This window comes from Pongo pygmaeus, chromosome 2 (genome assembly GCF_028885625.2).
Source record: "Pongo pygmaeus isolate AG05252 chromosome 2, NHGRI_mPonPyg2-v2.0_pri, whole genome shotgun sequence".
Taxonomy (NCBI): Eukaryota; Metazoa; Chordata; class Mammalia; order Primates; family Hominidae; genus Pongo; species Pongo pygmaeus.
In genome coordinates, this window is record NC_085930.1 from 33,416,218 (window position 1) to 33,438,883 (window position 22,666).

Consider the following 22,666-nt stretch of genomic DNA (forward strand, 5'->3'; position numbering starts at 1 on the left):
ATGGGGAAAATGAGGTTCATCTCAGTATCAACAAATGTATGATAGATTTTCCACTTATTACAAAGCGTACTGATAATCAATTAAGGAACCTATAAAAATAAAAACAATGAGTTACTCAATATTCCTTGTTATAATCAATTTTTTTAAGAAAAGGATTTAATTACCAGTTTGAGGCTGCAGAACTTTGGAATCTTCAGATATTTTAGCTGTAGGCACGATCCATGGCTTTTCACTTGAAGCTATATTGAAAAGAAATGGAATTTGCTGAAGATTTTTTTTAAGAGGAGAACGAGACAGAAATAGGTTGCTGGTATGGTTAAGTGGCTACCAGAAGCCTGCAGTATACCAATACAATAAAAAGTCATTATATATCAATAAGAAACCAGTATGTATCCATCCAGAGAACATTTGATTAGTGGTCAGAGAGAAACCAGAGTTTGGTGTCAGACTGTCAACATTTTTAAGGACAAAAAGCTAAGTGGATTATGTGGAATTAAGACTGATGGGTTTTACTGAATTTGCAGAAAACCCAAATAGATTTATTAAAAAAAATCAAATCAACCACTTGTTTGCCTAACTATCGGTTCATGAGGTTTGCAGAAATAAGATGCAGTAAATGCGTCCTGCAGAATTAAGCAATCACCACCCACAGCCTTAATATTAAATTTAAGGTACTCTTATTACCCAATGTGCCCCTAGGTTTCTCAAAAGGGAAGGGTGTTTGTGCCTCAGGAAATTCTGGAAGCCTTTTTGGAGCTGTAATGAAACACATAAGGAAAGTTACGACCTGAGGTGCAAGTAACGGAAAAGATTTTTAAAATTTTAAGCTTGCAAAAACAAAAGCAAACACAAAAAGGCAAATCATGTTAAGAGACCATTAGTAGTATTTCTTACATCTGTGTTTCAATGTTGAATATAAGAAAGTTTCTTTTCCAATTTTTTATAGTTAAGTGACTAAATTTAAGCTACTGTATTTGGACTCTTCTTTCCACCCTTATTAAACCAGTTTGCTGATTTCTTCAGCTAGGTTTATGTGTGTTCTTAAATATATTTAATTTAAATTTAAACCAAGCAAACACATCTGAACTAGAAAATGTCCATCTGAAAGCTTTTAAAAATAGAGTTTTGGTAACTACGTGGCTTTATATGTAAGCTCCTCATCCCAACTTTTTTTTTTTTTTTTTGAGATGGAGTCTCGCTCTGTCACCCAGGTTGCAGTGCGGGGCACGATCTTGGCTCACTGCAACCTCCACCTCCCGGGTTCACGTGATTCTCCTGTCTCAGCCTCCTGAGTAGCTGGGATTACAGGTTCATGCCACCATGCCAGTCTAATTTTTGTATTTTTAGTAGAGACGGGGTTTCATCATGTTGGCAAGGGTGGTCTTGAACTACTGACCTCAGACAATCCACCTGCCTCAGCCTCCCAAAGTGTTGGGATTACAGGCGTGAGCCGCTGCACCCTGCCCTCATTTTTTTCATATTTCACTCAGAAGAATTCTAAGAATTCTAAGAAGCAGTCTGCAGAAATATCATAAATATATCTTCTCTGTTAAGAGAGACAATAAACACATTTACAAAAAATACAGAAATGATCAATTTGTTCAGTGACATACTGATTCTGAATTAAAAGAATCAAACATAATATTAAAATATGACCACTTAAAAGAAAAACAACCCAACCAAACAATTTGTCATAGGGAGAGCCTCTTTGGGATCCTAAACTTGAAGACTGTGTCACCTTTAAGGGATTGGGTATAAATTAGCGTAATTAATTCAAAAGACTTCTTTGAAGCATGCATACAATATCCAAGGTAATAATAAAGCTGCAGTATTTATTAATTTTTACCTAGAGTGCTCAGCGGCAATTCAAACTGAGGTATTAGAATAGTTTGCAATGTTTCTGGGGTCCTTTTGCTGAGAGCTACAATAAAAAAGAGTGCAGTTGCAACTCCTGGACTCGGGTTTTGATGCTATGGCTTAATCATGATCATGCACAGCAAGCTTTGTAATGGACTGTTGCACACAGAGCAGCCAATTACCTTTAATGGAAATAACTTTCCCTGGAAAAGTTACATAGCTGTTAAAATATGAAGGTGTACATTCAAAGGGCAGTGGTGTGGCTGAGAAGATCAACATCAAATTACAGAACAAAACACATGCTGCTCCTTTTGTTCAGGGGAAAGAGAACAACAAAGCAAGTTCGTGGGCTAAGAAACAACAAACATGGGTGCCATGAAATTCTTGTTTAAAAGCATGACACTTTTGGGGATTCTTCCCAATTTTAGTACGCACAAGACTTCCCAAAGCCAATCTAAGCAGAAAGCACAGAGTCAAGACTTTCGGGTTTCCTTCATTCTCCCCCAAGATCTGGGGGTTAAAAGGCTGGTATTCTGTCTGTATAACCCAGAGACTGGTTAAAAAGGTCATTCAGTTAGCAATGAGCATCCAGGTTTGCCCAGAAGGTCGGTCACCAGGATCAGCCATGTGGTTAACTCTTCAGTGGAATCTGTCCAAGAAAGAGGAAGGTTAACCACTGCCAGGAAGGAAGGAAAAGGAGAAAGTGGGGAGGGAGAGAGAAGTTAAGGCATCAGGTTTCTTTTCTGTGAGTCCTGGGAGTTATTTCGTTGTTACTTTTTTTTTTAAGGAAAAAAAGAAAGTTCTTAGAATTACCCAGTGTTGTTTCTGAAACACCTAATGCACTAGATGTAGTGGGTTTAGTGCTTCTTGGAACTGTTTCAGGAGTCACTGAAAGGTAAAAAGCACAACTTTACAAATTAAGATAAAGTGAAGCAACCAAACACCAGGAGACACATTTTGTTGCCTTTTAGAATTAGTGACTGATATTTGTATAGCCCATTTCTTTTTGTGTTACTATGTAAAGAGCTCTTTGGCTTGTCTCAAGTGCCTGAGCTGACACTCCTCTCCAACTGGTGCTTTCTGGGTTTGCTTTCTATCCAAAAGAGCACTCTGACCTGACTTTCACTGAAACACTTATAAGCTTAATCGTAATTTTAAATCTGCCTTTTTCTTTATCACCAGGGCTTAGCACAATACCTGGGGTATAATAAACAAGCACATGATTATAGTTTATTACTTTTTAAATCATTTATTGAAGAATCTGAAGGATAATCAAGATAATAGTTTATTAAATGAATAAATGGGCAAATGAAAGGATGACTCTGGGTTAAAAGTCTTACTTAGAGCTATCACATTGTAAGACTTCTCTCTTACACTGCAATGAATATGCAAAGCTTGAAAATGAATTGAAATTATGATCAGAATTTAAATGCTCAGCCACAGATTTATCCCAAATTCTAGACTAAAGGTAATAAAAAGCTCAATTAAAAAGTTCACACTCCTTCCCCACCAGCCAGTCAACAGTTTTGGAGAAATAAGAACTAAGATCACTGGGATCTGAAATGAATTGAGAGCCAGAAACCCCCAGAATGTTGCAGGGCAAGAACGCAAAATAAACACAATAACCCTGAGTAATAAGTTGTGCTGTTTTCCTAAGTGTTTCTGAAGTGGAAAACTCTGAGGAGGGTTTGGCAGAGGACTAAAAACATGTAGACTCTCCCATCAGAAATGCTGCCAAGAGAAAAAAGTGTAATTGGGGAAAGTGGGTAGAATCTTTGAGGGAGAAAGGGACTTGGAGTCCCTATAGAGCCATGCCTATGCTTTTCTGGATATTGATCACGTATACTGAAGTCAGAAACCATCTAGGAATTTCATCCAAATGGGTCACTCCAGTAGCTATACCTCTACTCCAACTCCCATGAAGGTGGGGATGAAAGGTCCATCTCTCTTCTTTGGAAAAGGACCATATTCATCTTGCTCTCTCAGACATATTCCTACTTGAATGGATTTCTTGAAGTTATTTTACTGCCACAACAACTTTTATCTTCTCTGGACCAGTTACGAGTCCAAAAGTTTAGTAAAAGGTACATCATCAATATTTGAAGTTATAGGATTTTGTGGACTAAAAAATTCACTTCAGATTGGAGTGACTCTGCTAAATATAGATTGTGGGAAATTCTTGCCAGATGTCTGCTTCATCAGGTCCTGGATAAGGTGGTACTACTTTGGCAAAAACTCTAGCTCCAAGATTAATGCGTCCCCGCTGGACTGGACTTGAGTAGTTCATTCACAGAAGAGATGCTGAATGTTTGTTAGTAATGGTGATAAACTATGGAGAAAACGCTTACTGCGTTAATTCTTTAAAGGATTGTTACTGAACTATTTTATATTCTCTACACTAGGATTGCAAAAGTTCCAGAGACATTTGTTTCTAAATGATTCCAGGGTATTTTCATAGATATTAAGCTATGGATTTGTGAAGAATATATGGCATTTTGCTACACTGACCACTTGTAAAAGTGTAGAAATGAAAAATGGTCTAATGTCATCATACGAAAGAACAGCACCAAACTTGTGGTATGATGTTTTAATATAAAAATATTTCAGTGTCGAACTAATAATTCTCATTTAGAGTAAAAAATACAGCTTCTGTATTATATATCAGTTATGTGATTCAATAGTTCATTTTGCAGCTGTTGTTTTCCCAAACGTTAGAGACATAGAATCTCCTACTGTTTTGCATTTATGATCAAAATGAATTTCCTACTGGCTCTTTACTGAAAAAAAGGCTGCAGATTAGTATTTGAAAAAAAGCATTTTTTCTTTTCTCAAGGTCAACAACATAGCGATCTCATTACCTGTTGTGGGTCGTGCTGAGATTTTTTCAACCTCTGGTGTTTTAGATTCGGCAGGTAATGCCAAGGTTTCATTCTTAGCTAAAAAGTCAGAGGACAAACAATTTACCTCACTTGCAGTGTCCAAAAATACCTCCCTCAATGCATAATCAAGTAGCAGACTAAAGATCTAATCTCACACTCCTTCCCCACCGGCCATTCAACAACTTTATTGTGTATCTCTAGCAGGAACTAATATAAGTCTTCAAAATTCTTTCTTATTAACCCTAGATAATTCTTTTAAGATCTAAATTGGCATTGAAATGAAGAAAAAAAAATCACAATCCAATACTTGGATACTTCTCAAGTCATCTGATTGATAAATAGTATTTCTGGAAGGCATAGATTATATTGCAAATGCTTCCTGGAATTTTATATTCCAGTACTCCCAATTTTAAAAAATCAACCTATAGAAAATTTCCGGCCGGACGTGGTGGCTCATGCCTGTAATCCCAGCACTTTGGGAGGCAGAGGCGGGTGGATCACGAGGTCAGGAGATCGAGACCATCCTGACTAACATGGTGAAACCCTGTCTCTACTAAATATACAAAAAATTAGCCAGGCGAGGTGGCAGGCGCCTGTAGTCCCAGCTACTCTGGAGGCTGAGGCAGGAGAATGGCGTGAACCCAGGAGTTGGAGCTTGCAGTGAGCCGAGATGGCGCCACTGCACTCCAGCCTGGGTGACAGAGCGAGACCCCATCCCCCCCCAAAAAAAGAAAATTTCCATTATTATACATGGTAAAAAATGTAATAAGTTATGACATCGAGATTCTAGAAAGCCACAAACAACACACATAGGAAACGAAGCTATTTGAAAATATTTGTTGCAAAAAATTAAACAGTAAATGTTATTTGAGCCTCATATTAATGTAGATCTTCTCTTTTAATCTCTATGGGAATTCAGTACAAAGAATAAAATAATTTTTTCCATTTTTCCTCTTTATGCAACTATTTGAGAAACTTCATTTTAAAATGTAAAAGTTCTTTTTCAAAGAAAGTAGCATTTCTAAGCCAGTGTTCCCCAGCCATTATGGTATTCCCCATTTGAAAGGGTATAATTAGGATGAATTCTATTCAGCTATTTTCTGTGTTGAATCATAATATTACCTGCTCATAATATTTTGAAACAGTCTAGTGGCAAGAAAGAATTCATGCCCCTTTGGGATACCCTGATCATGCCACCTTGAGCTGATTATGTAATCGGACAGGATTTTTCAGAGTCCTAAGGCTATACAGAACTTAGATTTCCCAACTTTGGCACTATTGATATTTGAGGCTAGATTATTTTTTTTTATGGGTGACTGGCCTATATACTGTAGGATGTTGAACAGTATTCTTGGCTTCTACCCATTGGATTCCAATAGTGCTCTCACACATTTTTGGAATATCTTGTGCTCCACAGATACTTTTCTAACAACCAAAAGTATCTCCAGGCAATTCTAGATATTCCCTAAGGGACAAAATTGCTCCCTGTTGAAAACTTTAATTTTCACACTCAAAATTCTTTGAACATGTATTTTATAATCTGTAGTTCACTTTATTTTTGTAAAGACCATCTTCTTCTTTTCTGTTGATGTGCGTTCAAAAACATTTATTTAATTCTGATGAGCTTGAGGACAATTAGAAAGTCATCTTTCACAATGTTTATAGCAGCAAGTCAGTTTTCAATCCCTACTCGATAAAGGCATACAACAGATTTCTAGATAGCTAATTTTCAGGAATTATTTAAAATGCCATCACTAAGTGTCATAAATGATAATTTGCAACAAATTGTGTGTTTCTGAAGTTGCAAAGCATGTTCGCACAACAAAATATTTAATAGCATTGTTCAAATTAATTTAGCAGGGCATAAAAAGGAACTTTTTAAAAATCTAGCATAATTTTATAAATTCTATTTTTAAAATGTCTAAATTTTATCAGTTTTTTTTCTGACATCTTTTGTGTGAACCATTCTGATTGTCAACACAGAAAAAAATTCAGATCATGAATTTTTCAAGCACGCTGTTCCTATTATTTTCAACATGCCCCACAGGAAGTTTTTTTAAATGTAAAATTATAGGTTTCCTTTCACAATCTCTTCTCTTTCAGTATTCTCTTCTCCTTCCAGGGCTCCTTCCTGATTAAGAATATCCCATGTTCTCAGTGAGTCCCTGGCTGACCTAGGACCTCTTATTATTTATTTGTTTAATCGTCCAGATCCTAGACTTTCACAGGCGATGCTCTCAATTTCTTTATTCAAAACATGTTCTTAGCTGGCAATCACATTGGCCTAAAATCAGGCTGTTAATGAAAAAAGGCAAACTTCCCCTTCCTAAGAGACCTTTGTATTCTTTATATATTACTAATTCTACGGGCATATTGTTTTTTCTTCTTCTTCCTCTTCCGTTTTTTTTTTTGTTTGTTTTTTTTTTATTGAGGCAGGGTCTCACTCTGTTGCCCAGGCTGGAGTACAGTGGCATGATAATAGTTCACTGCAGCCTCAAACTTCAAACTCCTGGGCTCAAGTGAAACAATTCTCCTGCTTCTGCCTCCCTAGTAGTAGCTGGGACTATAAGCACGTGCCACAGCACCTAGCTTATTACTATTATTATTTTGCAAAAACGGGATCTCACTATGTTGCCAGGCTGGTCTTGAACTCGTAAGCTCAAGTGATCCTCCTGCTTCAGCCTCCCAAAGTACTGGGATTACAAGTGGGAGCCACTGCACCAGGCCATACTATATATCTATAAATGATATTTCAGACATCAGAGAACTTAGCAGATGGGGAGGGTATTTGAATGGGGAACTCTTGATATATCAACCCCTGAGCATTCACCCACACTATCTATGCACAACTGCAATCTTGGCAATAGGAAAGTAAAATGCCATCAGAACACAGCCTAAAACCCAGGAAATTCCTTTTCCTCTATTTCTTCTGTACATTTTTCCACCACAATTGTTTCCTTTAATTTTTGGCAGGCTAGGTCTTGACTTTGGCAAACCCTTTGTATGTCCCTTGGGGATGTGTGTGTAATCCTAACTTTTTTGTTTATATCTCTCATTATTCACACCATGTGTTCTTAGAACTAGCTATTATACTTCTTGATGCCCCGTTATGAGCTCTGCTGGAATGAGGATGTTGTTTTTAGGATTTACTACCTCAAAAAATATAGCTTTTCTGAGTTGCAGTGATAATTAACTTTAGGGAAGTTTATTTCTCCCCTCACGGCGTAAAGGACTGTTTATGCCCACACTTTGCAAAAAAAAACAGTGCTTCTGTGCAGCAAAGGAAGCAATAAACAAAATGAAAAGGCAGCCTATGCATTGAGAGAAAATATTTGCAAACCACATGTATCTGATAAAGGGTTAAGATCCAAAATATATAAGGAACTTACACAAAATAGCGAAACAAAATAACACAACCACCCTCAACCCCAAATAAGCTAATTAAAACATGGGCAAATGACCTGAATAGACATTTCTCCAAAGAAGACATAAAAATGGCTAACAGGTATAAAAAAAAAAGTGCTCAATGTCACTGATCATCAGGGAAATGCAAAATTAAGACCACACTGAGTTATCACCTCACTTCTGTTAGGATGGATATTAAGCAAAACGATAAAAAATAGGTGTTGGCAAGGGTGTGGAGAACAGAAAATTCTTGTTTATTGTTGGGGTGGAAATGTAAATTGGTGCAGCTATTATAGAAAATGGTATGGAGTTTCCTCAAAAAATTAAAAAATAGAACTACCTTATGACCCAGCAATCCCTCTTCTGGACATACGTCCAAAGGAAATGAAATCAGCACCTCATAGAGATACATACAGTCCCACATCCCCTCCAGCATTGTTCACAACAACCAAGATATGGAAACGACTTAAATGTTCACTGATGAATGTATAAAGAAATTATGGTACACACACACTGGAGTATTATTCAGCCTTAAAAAACAAGGTCCTGCCGTTTGCAATAACATGGATAAATCTGGAGGATATTATGCTAAATGATATAAGCCAAGCACAGAAAGAAAAACACTGCATGATTTCACTCATATGTGGAATCTAAAAAAGGTCACATATATAGAGAATAAAACTTTATGAGGGATGGGATGGAGAGGGGGAAATAGGGAAATGTAGAACAGAGGGTAAAAAGTTGCAGATGCATAGGATGAATAAGACTAGAAATCTAAAGTAGAAAACAAGAACTATAATTATAATATTGTATATTGGAAAATTGTTAAAATTTTTGGTTCTCTTACCATACGCACACACAAAGGGTAACTATGCAAGAGAATGGATGTTAATTTGCTTGAATATAGTAACTATTTCACTAGGTATACATATAAAAAGACTTCATGTTGGATGCTTGAAGCATATACAATAAAAAATTTTAAACAATTGTATATGTAGTTTTTGTAAGAAACATGGTCTACTAAGTTGGTACATTTGTTGGGTAGGATTTTCCTTTGATTTATCGGACATTTTCAAACATACTGGCTATCAGTCTCTTCAGTGCGTGATATGGTTTGGCTGTGTCCCCACAAATCTCATCTTGAATTCCCACATGTTATAGGAGGGGCCTAGTGGTAGGTGACTGTGATAGTGAATAAAACTCCTGAGATCTGATGGCTTTAAAAATGGGACTTTGCCTGCACAAGCGCTCTCTTTTTGCCTTCTGCCATCCATGTAAGATATGACTTGCTCCTCCTTGCCTTCCATCATGAATGTGAGGCTTCCCCAGCCATGTGGAACTATAAGTCCAATTAAACCTCTTTCTTCGTAAATTGTCCAATCTCGGGTATGTCTTTACCAGCAGTGTGAAAATGGACTAATACAGTGTGTAAGAAATTCTCCATGTGTTAAATTTTCTATGTGTTCTGTTATTATTAGCATCATACTTTAAGAGACCAGGTCTTGCTCTGTTGCCCAGGCTGTAGTACAGTGGTGCAATCAGAGCTCACTGAAACCTCAAACTCGTGGGCTTCAGTGATCTTCCTGCCTCAGCCTTCTGAGTAGTTAGGACTACAGGCATGTACCATCATGCCTGGCTATTTTTTTATTTTAATATTTTTTGTAAAGATGGGGTCTTGCTACATTGCCTATGCTAGTCTTGCATTGCTAGTCTCAAACGATTCCCTGGCTTCAGCCTCCCAAAGTGCTGGGGTTACAGGCATGAACCATCCCATCTTGCCCATGTATTCAATTTAAGACAGGCATTTCCCTCAAAAGCCAAGTTTAAAAACATATTTACTATTTTCATAGTTTAAATTATTTGCATTTTACTATTTGCATTTAATTTTTCTTTATTAGAATAATACTTAATTCTGGACTTTTAGTGAATCATATCAGAAAAGCAAAAGTAAAAATGAATCACAAGACAAAAATCCACTTTAATTACTTAAAGAAAGCAAAAATGCTAAATTGGTATTATGGTAGCATGTAGAAATTTTAAACATTTTTCTAAAGATTAGGAAATATCACTCAAGACTAAGCACTGAGGAACAGACCATGACATCTTCCAGTTTAAAACTGACAGCCATGGTCTGAGAAACACCCCTGCTCATTTTCAGTCCCCTTCACAAACCCTGCTTTCTGTAGTTTTGATGGACACAATAGGGACTAAATCAATAAGAGATTGGCCAGCTCCTTTTTATCCTCCTTCCAAACAAGTTCTAGACATGGGGCAAAGTATACGGTCTCTGGGCAGACAACAGGTGAATGCCAGAGTCCAGAGCTTTAACTCTTCCAAACACAGATTCACTGAGGGAACTTAATTTGGGAGCATCCTGGCAGCATCACATTTACATGATGTAGGGCTGGGTCACAGGGTTTTATAGTTAAAGGGAGGTGATCAAGTCTGATGCACAAATTAAGAAAATGAAGTCCAGAGTTACTTATCTATTTTCTCGGAAGTAATGCACTCTAGGACTACTAGATATGACTATTTTAAAGTAAAAATATAAGGATTGCACAAAACCACAAAGATATATTGGCAAATATTTTCACATCTTACTGAGATGTTGAACCATAAGTTTTGGAAAATTTTCCAAAATTGTAAGTCTAATAGTCCCCTTTCTACCCACGTAAGGCCTTCCTCTTCCTTCTTCCAGGAGTTTCTCAAAATCAACACCTAAAAAGAACTTAAGAGCTTGCCTTTTAAAATTCTTATAACTGGATTGCCTCAGATCAGAGAAGCAAAAAATGAAAAAAGTTAACTTAAACTTTCAGGTAACAGTATTTATGCAAAGTTAGGTGTCTGGATATTTGAAAAACACATGAAGGGATAGCAATTTCTTTTCAGGTTTTTTTAAAAAAATTAAGTAGCTTGACATTATGTGGACAAAACTTCTAAACATCTCTACATGGTCCTATTCCCTAAAGAAGACAATTGGAAACAAGAAAAAGACATCAACATTTGGTACCTCATTAGATTTGATGTCTTTTTTCCCCCAGTAAGTCTCCAGGGCAGGGAGGGAAAGGGGGAAAAAGGAAATGAGTTATTGGCTTGTGGGATCCACACCGTACCAGCAGCTACTTGTCAGGAACATCAAGGGTTTGTTCCCAGTGGATGCATGCATGCTCTTGATAACAGAGAGATCACACCAAGCCCCGGCCTGACCAGAGGGTCTGCCCACCTAGGACCCCAGCCTATTGTTATGTTTCATGGCATTTTATTGAAATAAAAAATATTTGGGTTATATCTTATTTATCATTTCTTCTGCCTCTCTCTCAGCCAAAAAAGAGGAAATATCGAAGAAGGGGACAGGTAAGGCCCCCAGTAAGGGAGGAGAAAGTAAGTGCCTTGTCTGAGGTCCCAGTATGAGCAGGTGCCATGCCTGGGTAACTCACCATCATAGCCCCCAGCAACTTGCAGTTTTGACATAGGGTAATCCATAGTATTTGTTGAATGATTGTTGCCAAACAGGGGCTTGGGCCTCCGTTTCTTTATCCATACAATGTGCTGATTCAATCATATATTAAACATTAAAGTTCACAGCCAGTGCCTAGCTCAGGGAATACATTCTGTATTCTTAAGGTTTGTTCAATTTCTACCGCACTATTTCTTCCAAATTTATTAACAGCCCAAGGCATTCTCTAGAGACATTGGAAGGGTAGTTCTCAAAGTGTGGTTCCTAGAGCAGCAGCGTCAGTATCACCTGGAAACTTGCCAGAAATGCAAATTCTCAGGCCCCATACTGGACCTACTGAATCAGCAATTCTGGAGGTGGGTGGACGGTGGCGGGGGGTGGTGGGCAGCAGTCTTTGTGTTAAGCCCTCCAGGTGCTCCTGATGTTTGATCAAGCTTGAGATTCTCTGCTAAGGTACAATTCGGAGCCTAATTTGATACTTAAATGCAGCAACCAACTCAGCCCAGTGACCTCCACATTTATTCCCCGGCCCTTTTTTAAGTGGATTTTCCGTTTTTTTCCTTTTACTGTTACGTTTTGTGTTTTTTAAACACTGAACTCATAACCAGTTCTTTCTAGAAATAGGAAGCAATATCAATCTCAAGTAAATAATAATTCTAATGAACCTGACCTTCACATCAATTCTCATTGCAAATACCTAGTCGCCCCATAATAGTATAGTAAGTATAATTTAGAATTACTTTATTAGAAAATTATACATATGTATTTTGAAGAATTTCATAAACATTCACTCTTATTTCATACATATAAATATACCTTATATAAATATGCACATATAAAATAACTATTTTCTTATAGAATGTTATTTATAATTAATACCTCCAACACTCCAACCTCTTTGCCTCTACTTTTTTACTTTGAGATCCTCAAACAGCTCATTTGCAAGATTCTTTGGATCTCCTAAGAATATCAGTGCTAGTACTCAGTCATTGCAAAGTTCAAATACAAAACTTTTCTGCTTACCTAATTGTGTCTTGAGTGCATCTGAAATCTCAAACATTAGGGATGCAGGAAGTTTTACAGTAGTTTCATTCAGACCTGGAATAATAAGGTGGACTGCAAGGAAATAGATGTAAATAAGATAAGGGGAAGAAAGTACATCATGACATAAAATGAAGCTCAGCACATCAGATACTACAAACTATGAAGCGTAGCACTTATTTTGCTTAGTAAATTTTAACCCAAACTTTAAAACGTTGGAAAAAATATGACCATACATTCTAAATAGAATATTTTTCATATTTAACCAAACTACTAAAATCCTCTGGCTTTTTATCCACAGACTCAAAAATTGTATAATGGCTGCTTAAGATGTGTGGTGAACAAAGATTATTATCAATAATAATGATTTTTAAAAGAGCAGTTCGGTCAACTCTGTGGGGCAGGTAGGACAGGTGCCATCGTTCCCACTGCACATGTGCTAGAGCTATTTCTTTAACACACCGTGATAAAGATAGCGTGGCTTGGCTCCTAGCCTGGAATGGACATGAGCCAGGATGCTAAACACTGAAAGGAAGTGAACCACATCAATTAAACAGAATTACTCACACTGCAAAACTCCAGAAGAGCCCTATCCTCAAAAGATAGCCTGATTTGCTTAATCTAGGCATAGATTTTGAGATCCACTCACCTAGTATCACTCCTCCCAATGGAGCTTTTTCTGGGGATTTAGTTGAATCCTTGTGAGTAACATTCTGAATCACTGTTGAAATACAAAAAGACAGTGTGAGGGTGTGGGAAATAGGAGGCAGTAAGAAGCTAATAATGTGAAGCCATCTGCACTGGAAAAGCCTTATCTAACTTTATTAATTAATACAAAGCAACTCAGTGGGCTGGCTATATAGCCAACAGAAGGATTGGAAGGCATACCTTAACACCTGTGCCTTTAACTAATGAAAGGCTATTATTCTATCATAAGGTGTTCCATTCTAATTACTGGAAAACTTTCTTCCTAACTCTATTCCTTGAAGCTTTCTTTTTCCCCAAATCAATCAGTACTAGCACAAAATAAGGTGATGACCCAGCAATAAAAATTTAGAAAACTTATTTTCTCAAAGCAAAGAGTCTTTGAGTAATATCAACACTAACTAACTCTGTTTTGGGAATACACTTGGGATGTTGTGTTTTCTGAAAATGAAGAACCATTTTTTTAAGGGCCCTGTCTCTTCTACCAAGAAACTTTCTGGAAATCATAGATTGTAATAATTTGAAAAACCAGAAGCCAAAACAAAAACAGTCAGATACTGAAGTGAAGTGACATTATAATTCTGAAAACCTGGCCATCTTTACTTTTCTTAAAGTGACCACTAAATCAGTGGGTTTCTTCATGTATGACAACATAATCATGGGCAAAGCTCCACATATTTAACTTGCTTTAAAAAATTTAATACTTGTGATGGTTGCTTTGTCCTTAGTTGTCTGACCAGTGTGACCAGCCCAAGGCTTGGTGTGTTGGTAAAAGAGCCAAAATTATCCATTAACTTCCAGTTTACTAGACCATTGTATTTTCTTCGAACTTTTTCTCAAAAAAAAAAACTATTAAAAAATTGACAAAATATGTGCCATGTTTGATTACCTTAGCTAAAAGTATATTAAAGATTGCTCTAAACACATTTCCAGAGCAGACAAATTACCTTGCTTGATGATTGTTATTGGGATTAGCTTCCTTGGGACATATGCTGGCTGAAAAGAGTAGAAGAAAGTTAATTTTTGAGTCATTGTGAATAACTTTCTGTTCTTTAAAATGTTCAGAGAACTGGAAGTAGCCCTTCCTTGTCTTCAATGAAGTCTCCTGTGACACTGGTTTAATAGTTGCTGGTGGCGGGGCACGGTGGCTCATGCCTGTAATCCCAGCACTTTGGGAGGCCGAGGCGGGTGGATCACCTGAGGTCAGGAGTTCGAGACCAGCCTGGCCAACATGGTGAAACCCCATCTCTACTAAAAATACAAAAAAAAAAAAAAAAAAAAAAATAGCCGGGCGTGGTGACGGGCGCCTGTAATCTCAGCTACTCGGGAGGCTGAGGCAGAAGAATTGCTGGAACCTGGGAGGTGGAGGTTGCAGTGAGCCGAGATCATGCCATTGCACTCCAGCGTGGGTGACAACAGCGAGACTCCATCTTAAAAAAAAGTTGCTAGTTAGATTGTTAGTACATCCATCTGCCTCTACTTTACTGGATTTACTTGGTTTCCCTCATAAATATCCCAAGGTTTGACAGAAGCAATTTCTTCAGAACTCCCATTAGTTCACTTTACTTAGAAACCACAATGGAAAGAAACCAAATCTTCTGTATTGAATATTGATTTATTTTCATTACATTTGAGATATGACCCTGCCAAATTGTTTTTACAGTCCCTCTCAAAAAGATGCTAAGCTACCTATTATCTTTGAAAACCAATCAAGATCAATTGTTTGAGTGTATCCAATTGCTGCTGCTGCTGCTGTTACCACAGATACCACAACCACCATGAGCTCCCAACACCAAGCACTTATTGCTCAAGAAAGCACAGCAAGGACTCAGATCCAGATATTTCTTATTCCACAGCCTGTACTTTCAACCATTCTGCACATGTTTATACACAAGGGACCTCAGAATCAGAAGGACATATCCCAGAGGACTCTGCTTCCTCTCTTCACCCAAATTACCTCAGAAGTCCCACAGGAGGTTCTGATGTCATAAAGTAGCCTGACCTAGGGATGGGTGCAGACTTTAAAGCAGAGTCATTGCCAGACATAATCATGAGGCCAAGGATAAGACAGACTAGAGGGACACAGGGCAGGTGAGGAGAAGGGCAGAAAATTATATACAGGAGAATTAGAGTTGAGTTGAAAGGGCAAGATTGATGTCCACTTCTTGATACTTGGTTTAGCCTGTATACATGATACAGATATGGCATATACTAGACCTGTTGATCATCAAGGATGTGCTGAATATGAGCTGCTTACCAGACAGGTGTTTACCTGATTACCAAATCCCTTACAAGGGCAAACACCTAGTAGTGAGCAAAACATACTTTTTGACATACTACCATTTTAATAAGTGATATCCCCCGATAAAGAAGGGACAATACACCAGGCTTACTGTTGGCTATTTTTCTTATCATATTAAGGTTCTTATGTTTTAAAAAAATCACAACAAATAAAAGTTTGCTATCATCAGATTATTTTTAAAAGGGCTGTCTGCATGCATTGAGTCAATGATTTCCTCCTTAGCAACCCGGCCTAAGGAATTAATCAAAGACAGTGTTTATGATCATAACTTAAAAAATTTATTATCCAAAAGTAGAGGTTTTATTCAATGATAGTTCAAAAATTTGACTTGTATTTAATAAAATGGAAAAATGCAGAATATAGATAAGTACCAAGAATATAAATTTGCATCCACAATATAACCCAGTTTTATAAATATGTGTATAGAAAAGAGGCCAGAGGGAAATAAATCACTGTTTCCTTAAAACAGTGATTTATTTCTTGTAAGCCAACATTAATTTTATTTTGTGTACCTTTCAATATTTGCCAAATTTCTGATAAGGTCAAATTACATTTATAAGCAGAAAAAGTTATTTTAATCAACAATCTGTTTATCTACCACATATGCTTCTGTATTGCAACTTAGCTCATACACTATTGATAACTAGAGGAATGATGCAAATATAATTTAGACCTGCTCTTTCTTGGCAACAGGAGGGAAATAGTAGGAAGATAAGTATAACTTTCAGTGGGGGATAAAAAATACCAAACTCTCAGCTTTGCAGTTATATGGGCAAGAGGATCCCTTTTGGCTTTATTATAAAACTATTAAATGTGAGCACTTGCACACAGATCCTTCCCCAGGGGAGAAAAGTTAGGCCCACCCTTGGCACTCTGCACTCACTCATGAGCCCACCTTAAGAGAAGCCCCACCAGCTTCTCCACCTGCACTGTCTAGTTCTCACCTGCCCTGCTCCAGCAAAAGCGTTGCCAGCATATAGCCTCTAACTCCTATTTGTTCATGTTAAAACAACTTTTATTTTTTAAAATCATTTCTTTTTCATAATTGTATATATTTCTAAGGTACGATGTGATGTTTTCATCTAAGTGCACAATGTGGGATGATTAAACCAAGCTAATTACCATATCCACCTCCTCACCTGTCATTTTTTTGTGGTGAGGCATTTGAAATTTATCTTCAGCAATTTTGAACTATACATTAATAGTAACTATGGTCACCCTGCTGTGCAATAGCACTCTAAAGCTTACTCCTCCTGCCTAACCGAAATTTCCTACCCTTTGCCAATATCTCCTCACTGCCCCCTTGCCCCTCACCCCCTGGTAACCACCATTCTACTCTCTGCTTCTATGTGTTTGACACTTCTGAGACTTTTAAACGCTTGGCATGGCAACCTTCAACTATATGGGAGCTGCCAGGCAAGAGAGCCACATTATTTTTCTAGGTACCAATAATCATTTTTGTTCAGGCTGTGGCTACAGCTACAGAGGCTTTTGAATGGCCTGTCCTCTATTTGCCCTACAACTCCTGTCACTTAGTGCACATTTTGTACTTAGCGCACATTTTGTTGAATGCGAAGTCTTTCCAAGATACTTAACACATTAGAGCAGAAAAGCCTACATGTTGCTGTGCTGACTGAATTGCATTATGCCAGTTTCATTTTCCTTGTTGTAATGATTTGTTTTGAACAAACAATTTTTTGACAAGGACAAATGGAGAATATTCTGCTCTTCACATGAATGGAACAAAGTTTCTGTTCTGAGTTCTGACTCCAATACAGACCAGTGTTCAGTTAAAGTGACAAGAACGTATGTACAATATGTGCTGCCAAAAATTAGAAAATCATTTAGCTGAAGAATGCAATTTTTTCTAGGCCTAGAAATGCTCTCCTGCTTAATCCACAATCCAAAGATGCATAAGGGCTGTACTAATGAGCAAATAGCTGCGTCTCTACAGGTAGGTTCTTAAAGGGCATCAGGAAAGTCCTGTGGCTCAACGTGTCTCTGCCAACACTTGTATAATTTCCATTCAGAAATTCACAATGTGAATCCTCTCCTATGTCTTCTTATCCAATGAAAGGGCAGGAAAAAGTTTGTTAACCAAACTTTTGTTTGCATTTGTCAACTGCAAAATGAAGTACTGTGATAATTTCCAAGATACAGTGTTTAACCAATTACAATCCAATTTTAACAGAACTGTTTTATGTACAATGTTTAAAAAAAACATTTCCTTGCTGACCTTTCCTTACTTTTTCTAGGCTTGTTATTATGAACAGCTATTAATGTATATCAGCGTCACAGGTATAGACAGTGTGGGGCCCGGCAATGGGAAGGAGGCAGTGACAACCTCGCAGGTTTCCACACTGTTTTGGCTGGTGTGGCCTCAGCACAATACTGCTATCCTCTGACACCACTCTGGCAGCGATTTTCCTTCTTAGTCATTCCCTTGCTGGCTCTGTTTTCTCTACAGCTTGCCAATTCCCCCATTCTTGCTGCAAACCTCCACCGCTTCTTCCTTCCATAGTTCTTGTCTTTCAATGTTTACTAAATGCCAGGAAGTAAGCATATTTCTTTCTTGTCCTATGATAGATTTTTTTCTTCTTCATTTCCAGATAACCTGTCCATTAGAAACCCAGGTTGGGCTATGCCTTGAGCAGAAGTCTTGTTAAGATCATTTATTTTTACCGATTTTCTGGGACACTGTGGCAAAGCATGCAGTTGGTGATACTCAATGAGGAGAGACTATTCAAGTGTAAAGGGTGATGCCCCTGGAGACAAATGCAGCATGCTTTTTTGCCATGGCTAGGGAAAGTGTATGCTTCTTTAGAAATACCTGCAGCAGCAGCAGCAGACACTGCTACCACCACACATGACAAGGAACTTGCATCTCACCCTGCATTACACTAACTTCTTCCTGATAGTATTTTGAAAATTAGCTATAATAAAGTTAGTGATAACTAAGGATGTTATTTTTTGTAGGTTTGTCCATTTGACATTTTTGTGGCATCAGAATATTATTATTGTAGGTTTAACATTATTTTCAGGCCCCGAGATAAAGAGGAGCTGTCCATTTGGGTAGTGGCTAAAACAGTGGCTCAAAGTCAAATTTCAATGACTCAAGAGTCAAACCACATGAGAACTTGTGCATATTAGATTCTGGTTTTAATTCATTTTTAGGATGTTCTAATGAAAGTTACAAAACATACTGACTCAATCTAACATCTGGCTAAAAGTGAATCTAATGTCCTACTTTCAAAAGGCTTCAAATTTCTGGTCAACTTAATCTTTGATGATATATTCATAGTTTGCCTACATATAAATTTTTCAAGTTTCTGCTTAAGACAAGGATTGCTAAGAATGGAAGGATGCCTGATATATTCACTGTACACAGTCATAAAGTGTGGGTGGGGACCATAAAGGTAATCTCTCTTCACATCAATCATTTGATAATTGTTACATTTTAACAATTGGTACCACTTCTCTTTTTGATGATAGTAACTGTGGATTTCTTAAAATATGGGTGGATCTCTGATGGAAAATAAAAAAGATAAAAATAGATGTCATATTTTTGGAGAACACTGATTCTAGGAAGATTTAGATTAAATAATTAAATTTGCTTTCAAAAATCTGTTAATAAGTGCTACATCAAATATTGATTTTGTTTAGTTAGCTAGTTAAGTAATACATTTTTTCAAAATATAGAAAATGTGTGAAAATATTAGCCATCATTCTTTATTTTTTAAAATAACAAAACCTAATAATAAACATTAGGTTTTACCTTCAAAAAAAGAGTGTCCTAGATTCTCTAAATGGAAAAAAAAATAGCACAAGCATCACGATAAATGTATCTTTTTCTTCCTCAATCATATGGATCTCACGTGATTTATTTTATATAGAAAGAATCACAGTTTTGTTTCTGCATATGCCTTTTCTCTGATTTTTCTAGAGGTATAGGTAGGAGCAATATTGAAAACATTTAACAAGTGGTAGAACACAGGCACTAGCCAACCAGAAGAGATTTCCTGCTATATGTTCTGGCACAACTGCACTGGGGCTTGCCTGTCAGCAGAACACATATCTAGATACATGAATTACAATATATAGTGTAACCAGAGGGGTAGGATGGGCTGTATTTTATATTCAAATTTTTGACCTAAAATTTATTTATCTGTAAAATGGACAGCCTAAAGTTCAAGTTGTTTTTTTCCATTCCGAATACCTCTTATTGGAAGGTGTTCAAGAGTTTTTGCTGCTTCTAAGGTTTCAGGTGTAACCATGTTCATATGAATAAAAGTTTTCAATGTGTCTTTTTGCTTGAAATCCAAAAAGCAAAACATGTGAAATCAATTTCATATCTCTCGAAGTATTGCCTTCTAAGATAGGTCTCAGAGAAGAGATGGGTGAATAATTGGGTATACACTTCTTTGGGCTAAAATATACCTCTCAAGTATCAAACCAGTTTTCAGAATCAATTCTATGTGGTCACATAAGATAGTCAAAGTTATCCCATGCAGTTCTGTTACTACTTCCCCATGTCCCAGAGCTACCTGAGAGCAGAGATGTAAGCTCATATATATATATATATATATTTTTTTTTTTTTTTTGCTGTCCCGAAGGAAATAATAAAGCTTCTCAAAGAAGGCTTAAAACATCTTTTTAATGAATTTGGTTTTTCCTTTGGAAATAACAAAGAGTTTTAAACTCATCAGAGCTGGCTGGAGTCAGGATACTCCACCTCACAGCTTGAAGTGATAAAATGCCTGGCTCTGTGTCACGCAGGCAGGAGGTTGCTTCCTAGCCCTTCCTATCATGGCTGCTTATATTGAGGGGGAAAAAATTAAATTCCCTGAGAGTAAAACGTCAATCATCTTTCCCAATCTTGCTGCGTAACTCATCCCAAATGAAATATCCTGCCAAGACAAATACAAATTACTGGGATATGATAGCTGAAAAGAGGCAATGAAAGAAATGATACCATGGAGTCACATGAAAGGTTAAGCATGACAGCCAAGAGGGCAGGAGACAATGTATGCTTCCTAGGAAACCATTCACAACAAAGAATGAGGATTGTTCTAGAAGAGGATGAAAGAGCAATTCTATCCCACTGTTTTGCCTGTGAGGTACAGCAGATCTACCTTTCCTACACAATATTGACTGGATTTAAGAGACAAAGATGAAGAGAACTTAGAGAGAGGCACAATTCGGTACATAAATTACACAGTACTAAGCCAATTGATTATTTGGGGGAAAAATACATAGCCTAATCAATATAGAACCTTACTATATACCATAGTTAAATAAAATTCACAGAATTATTATAAAATCAAACCACTTATTAAACTAAAAGTAAGGAAAGAAATATTTATCTGCTCTCTGGAGAGGGAGGGTCTTTCTAAAATATAATGCAATTGAGGACACCACAACGGAAAAGTCTAATAATTTGGTTAAGGAAATTTCATGAGTTGTCTATTTCAAAAATGTCTATGAGCAAACTTAAGCGATAACAAATGTGAGAAAAATATTTCTAGATAGTATCATCAACAGGTCAATGTTTCTTTAATGTATACAGTCTTAGACTATATAGTTCTAAAAAGAACCCATGAAACGCCCAACAAACAAAGAACTGCAAGAGAACATCATTAAATGGAAAATACAACTGGCTAATAAACAAGTGAAGAAACTACTGCTATATCAGCAATCAGAGAAATAAAAATTAAGATAACAATTATAAGCTATTACATTAGCCAAAAATTTAGTGATGAAAATATATAAAGTTGGCAATCAGGGTACTATAGCAACATAAACTGATACATTGCTGCCAAGTTTATAAATTAGTACCACTTTTCGGGAAAGAAATCTGACCATAGTATTAGGAAGGCTTAAAAATGTTAAAACTCTAAACTGTTAATTCCTCTTCTAAGTATCTATTTTGAGGAAATGTTTAGCATTGTGAACAAAGCTTTATCACAAGTGTTCATAAACCTATCATAAGTGTTCACTATAACATCACCCACAATTTAAAAACAATTAGAAGTAACTTAAATGCCTACAAATTGGAAACTTATAACCATGCATTTAGATCATACAGCACACAGCAATTAAAATTATGTTTATGAAGAGCATTTGATGATATGAAATATGTTCACAACCTATTTTGACCAAGTGAAAACAGCAAGATAGAAAATTGCAAATATAGTATGATTTTAATTTGTAATGAAAACATGCTTAGAAAACAAAAGATGTTCTAAAGTTTTACCAGACTATTAATGGTTTTATACTACCCTTATAGGTAGTTTTGTTATGGGTAACCTTGTTAATGCTTCTTTTCCCACTTAACATTCTAAATATTTAAGTATTAGACAATTAGAAAAGCAGCAAAACCTAAAAACAAAAAACCATCCAAACAGACAAGTTAAAAAAAAGAGAGCGAGAAAAAAAAACAGGCCTAGGAATTTACCTACAATGTCTTTTTTGTATTAATATCTAAAATACATCGAAATATTTTCCTAGCAATTATAACAATCTCATAATTATTATTTGATAATAATTTCACAATGAACACACTTTTTTTCCATTTCAAACCACATGAACAACATTTGCCTTAGACAGATTAATTTTTAATCAGTTCTACTTTATCTAAGACTATTTTCTGTCACCAAAACCAATCTTCCTTTTTTTTTTTTTTTTGTTTTTAATCCCAGTGAAATATATACTACTATTTTTTTTCCAGACTGGGCCACATGATCCATGGGGCTATTCCGTGGACTCCTTAATTAGACATAAAAAGATGTTCAGCCACACACCTCAAGCACACATCTCAGAGAGGAAAATTCCACCCACAAATAATCTTTGCACGTTCATTTGACTGTAGGATACTTCCAGTATCTAGGGACCAAAGTCAGCACCAAATTCCCTTCTCACCGGCCTGCCTCCTCTGTCTGCCCAGTTAATATAATGTCCTTTGTTACTCTTAATGGCAAAAGCTGCAATTATTTTGGCACCAAACTAATTACTGGGTATGAG

General features: G+C 36.8%; 1 protein-coding gene across 50 annotated transcripts in view; it reads right to left on the reverse strand.

Moving 5' to 3' along the window:
- The window catches only part of ABI3BP (ABI family member 3 binding protein), a 255,252-nt gene that overhangs the window by 113,982 nt on the left and 118,604 nt on the right, over nt 1-22,666 (reverse strand). For 29 of the 50 annotated variants that reach the window (XM_054479875.2, XM_054479874.2, XM_054479879.2 and 26 more), the window contains exons 7-14: nt 14,292-14,340; nt 13,289-13,360; nt 12,622-12,714; nt 4,716-4,793; nt 2,671-2,745; nt 1,847-1,921; nt 685-756; nt 165-239 (exon numbers count right to left, since the gene is read on the reverse strand). In XM_054479875.2, the coding sequence (XP_054335850.1) occupies nt 165-239; nt 685-756; nt 1,847-1,921; nt 2,671-2,745; nt 4,716-4,793; nt 12,622-12,714; nt 13,289-13,360; nt 14,292-14,340 (589 nt within the window). The remainder of the gene's footprint in view (nt 1-164; nt 240-684; nt 757-1,846; nt 1,922-2,670; nt 2,746-4,715; nt 4,794-12,621; nt 12,715-13,288; nt 13,361-14,291; nt 14,341-22,666) is intronic. The other 21 variants (XM_054479882.2, XM_063661528.1, XM_063661542.1 and 18 more) reach the window with 5 other exon arrangements.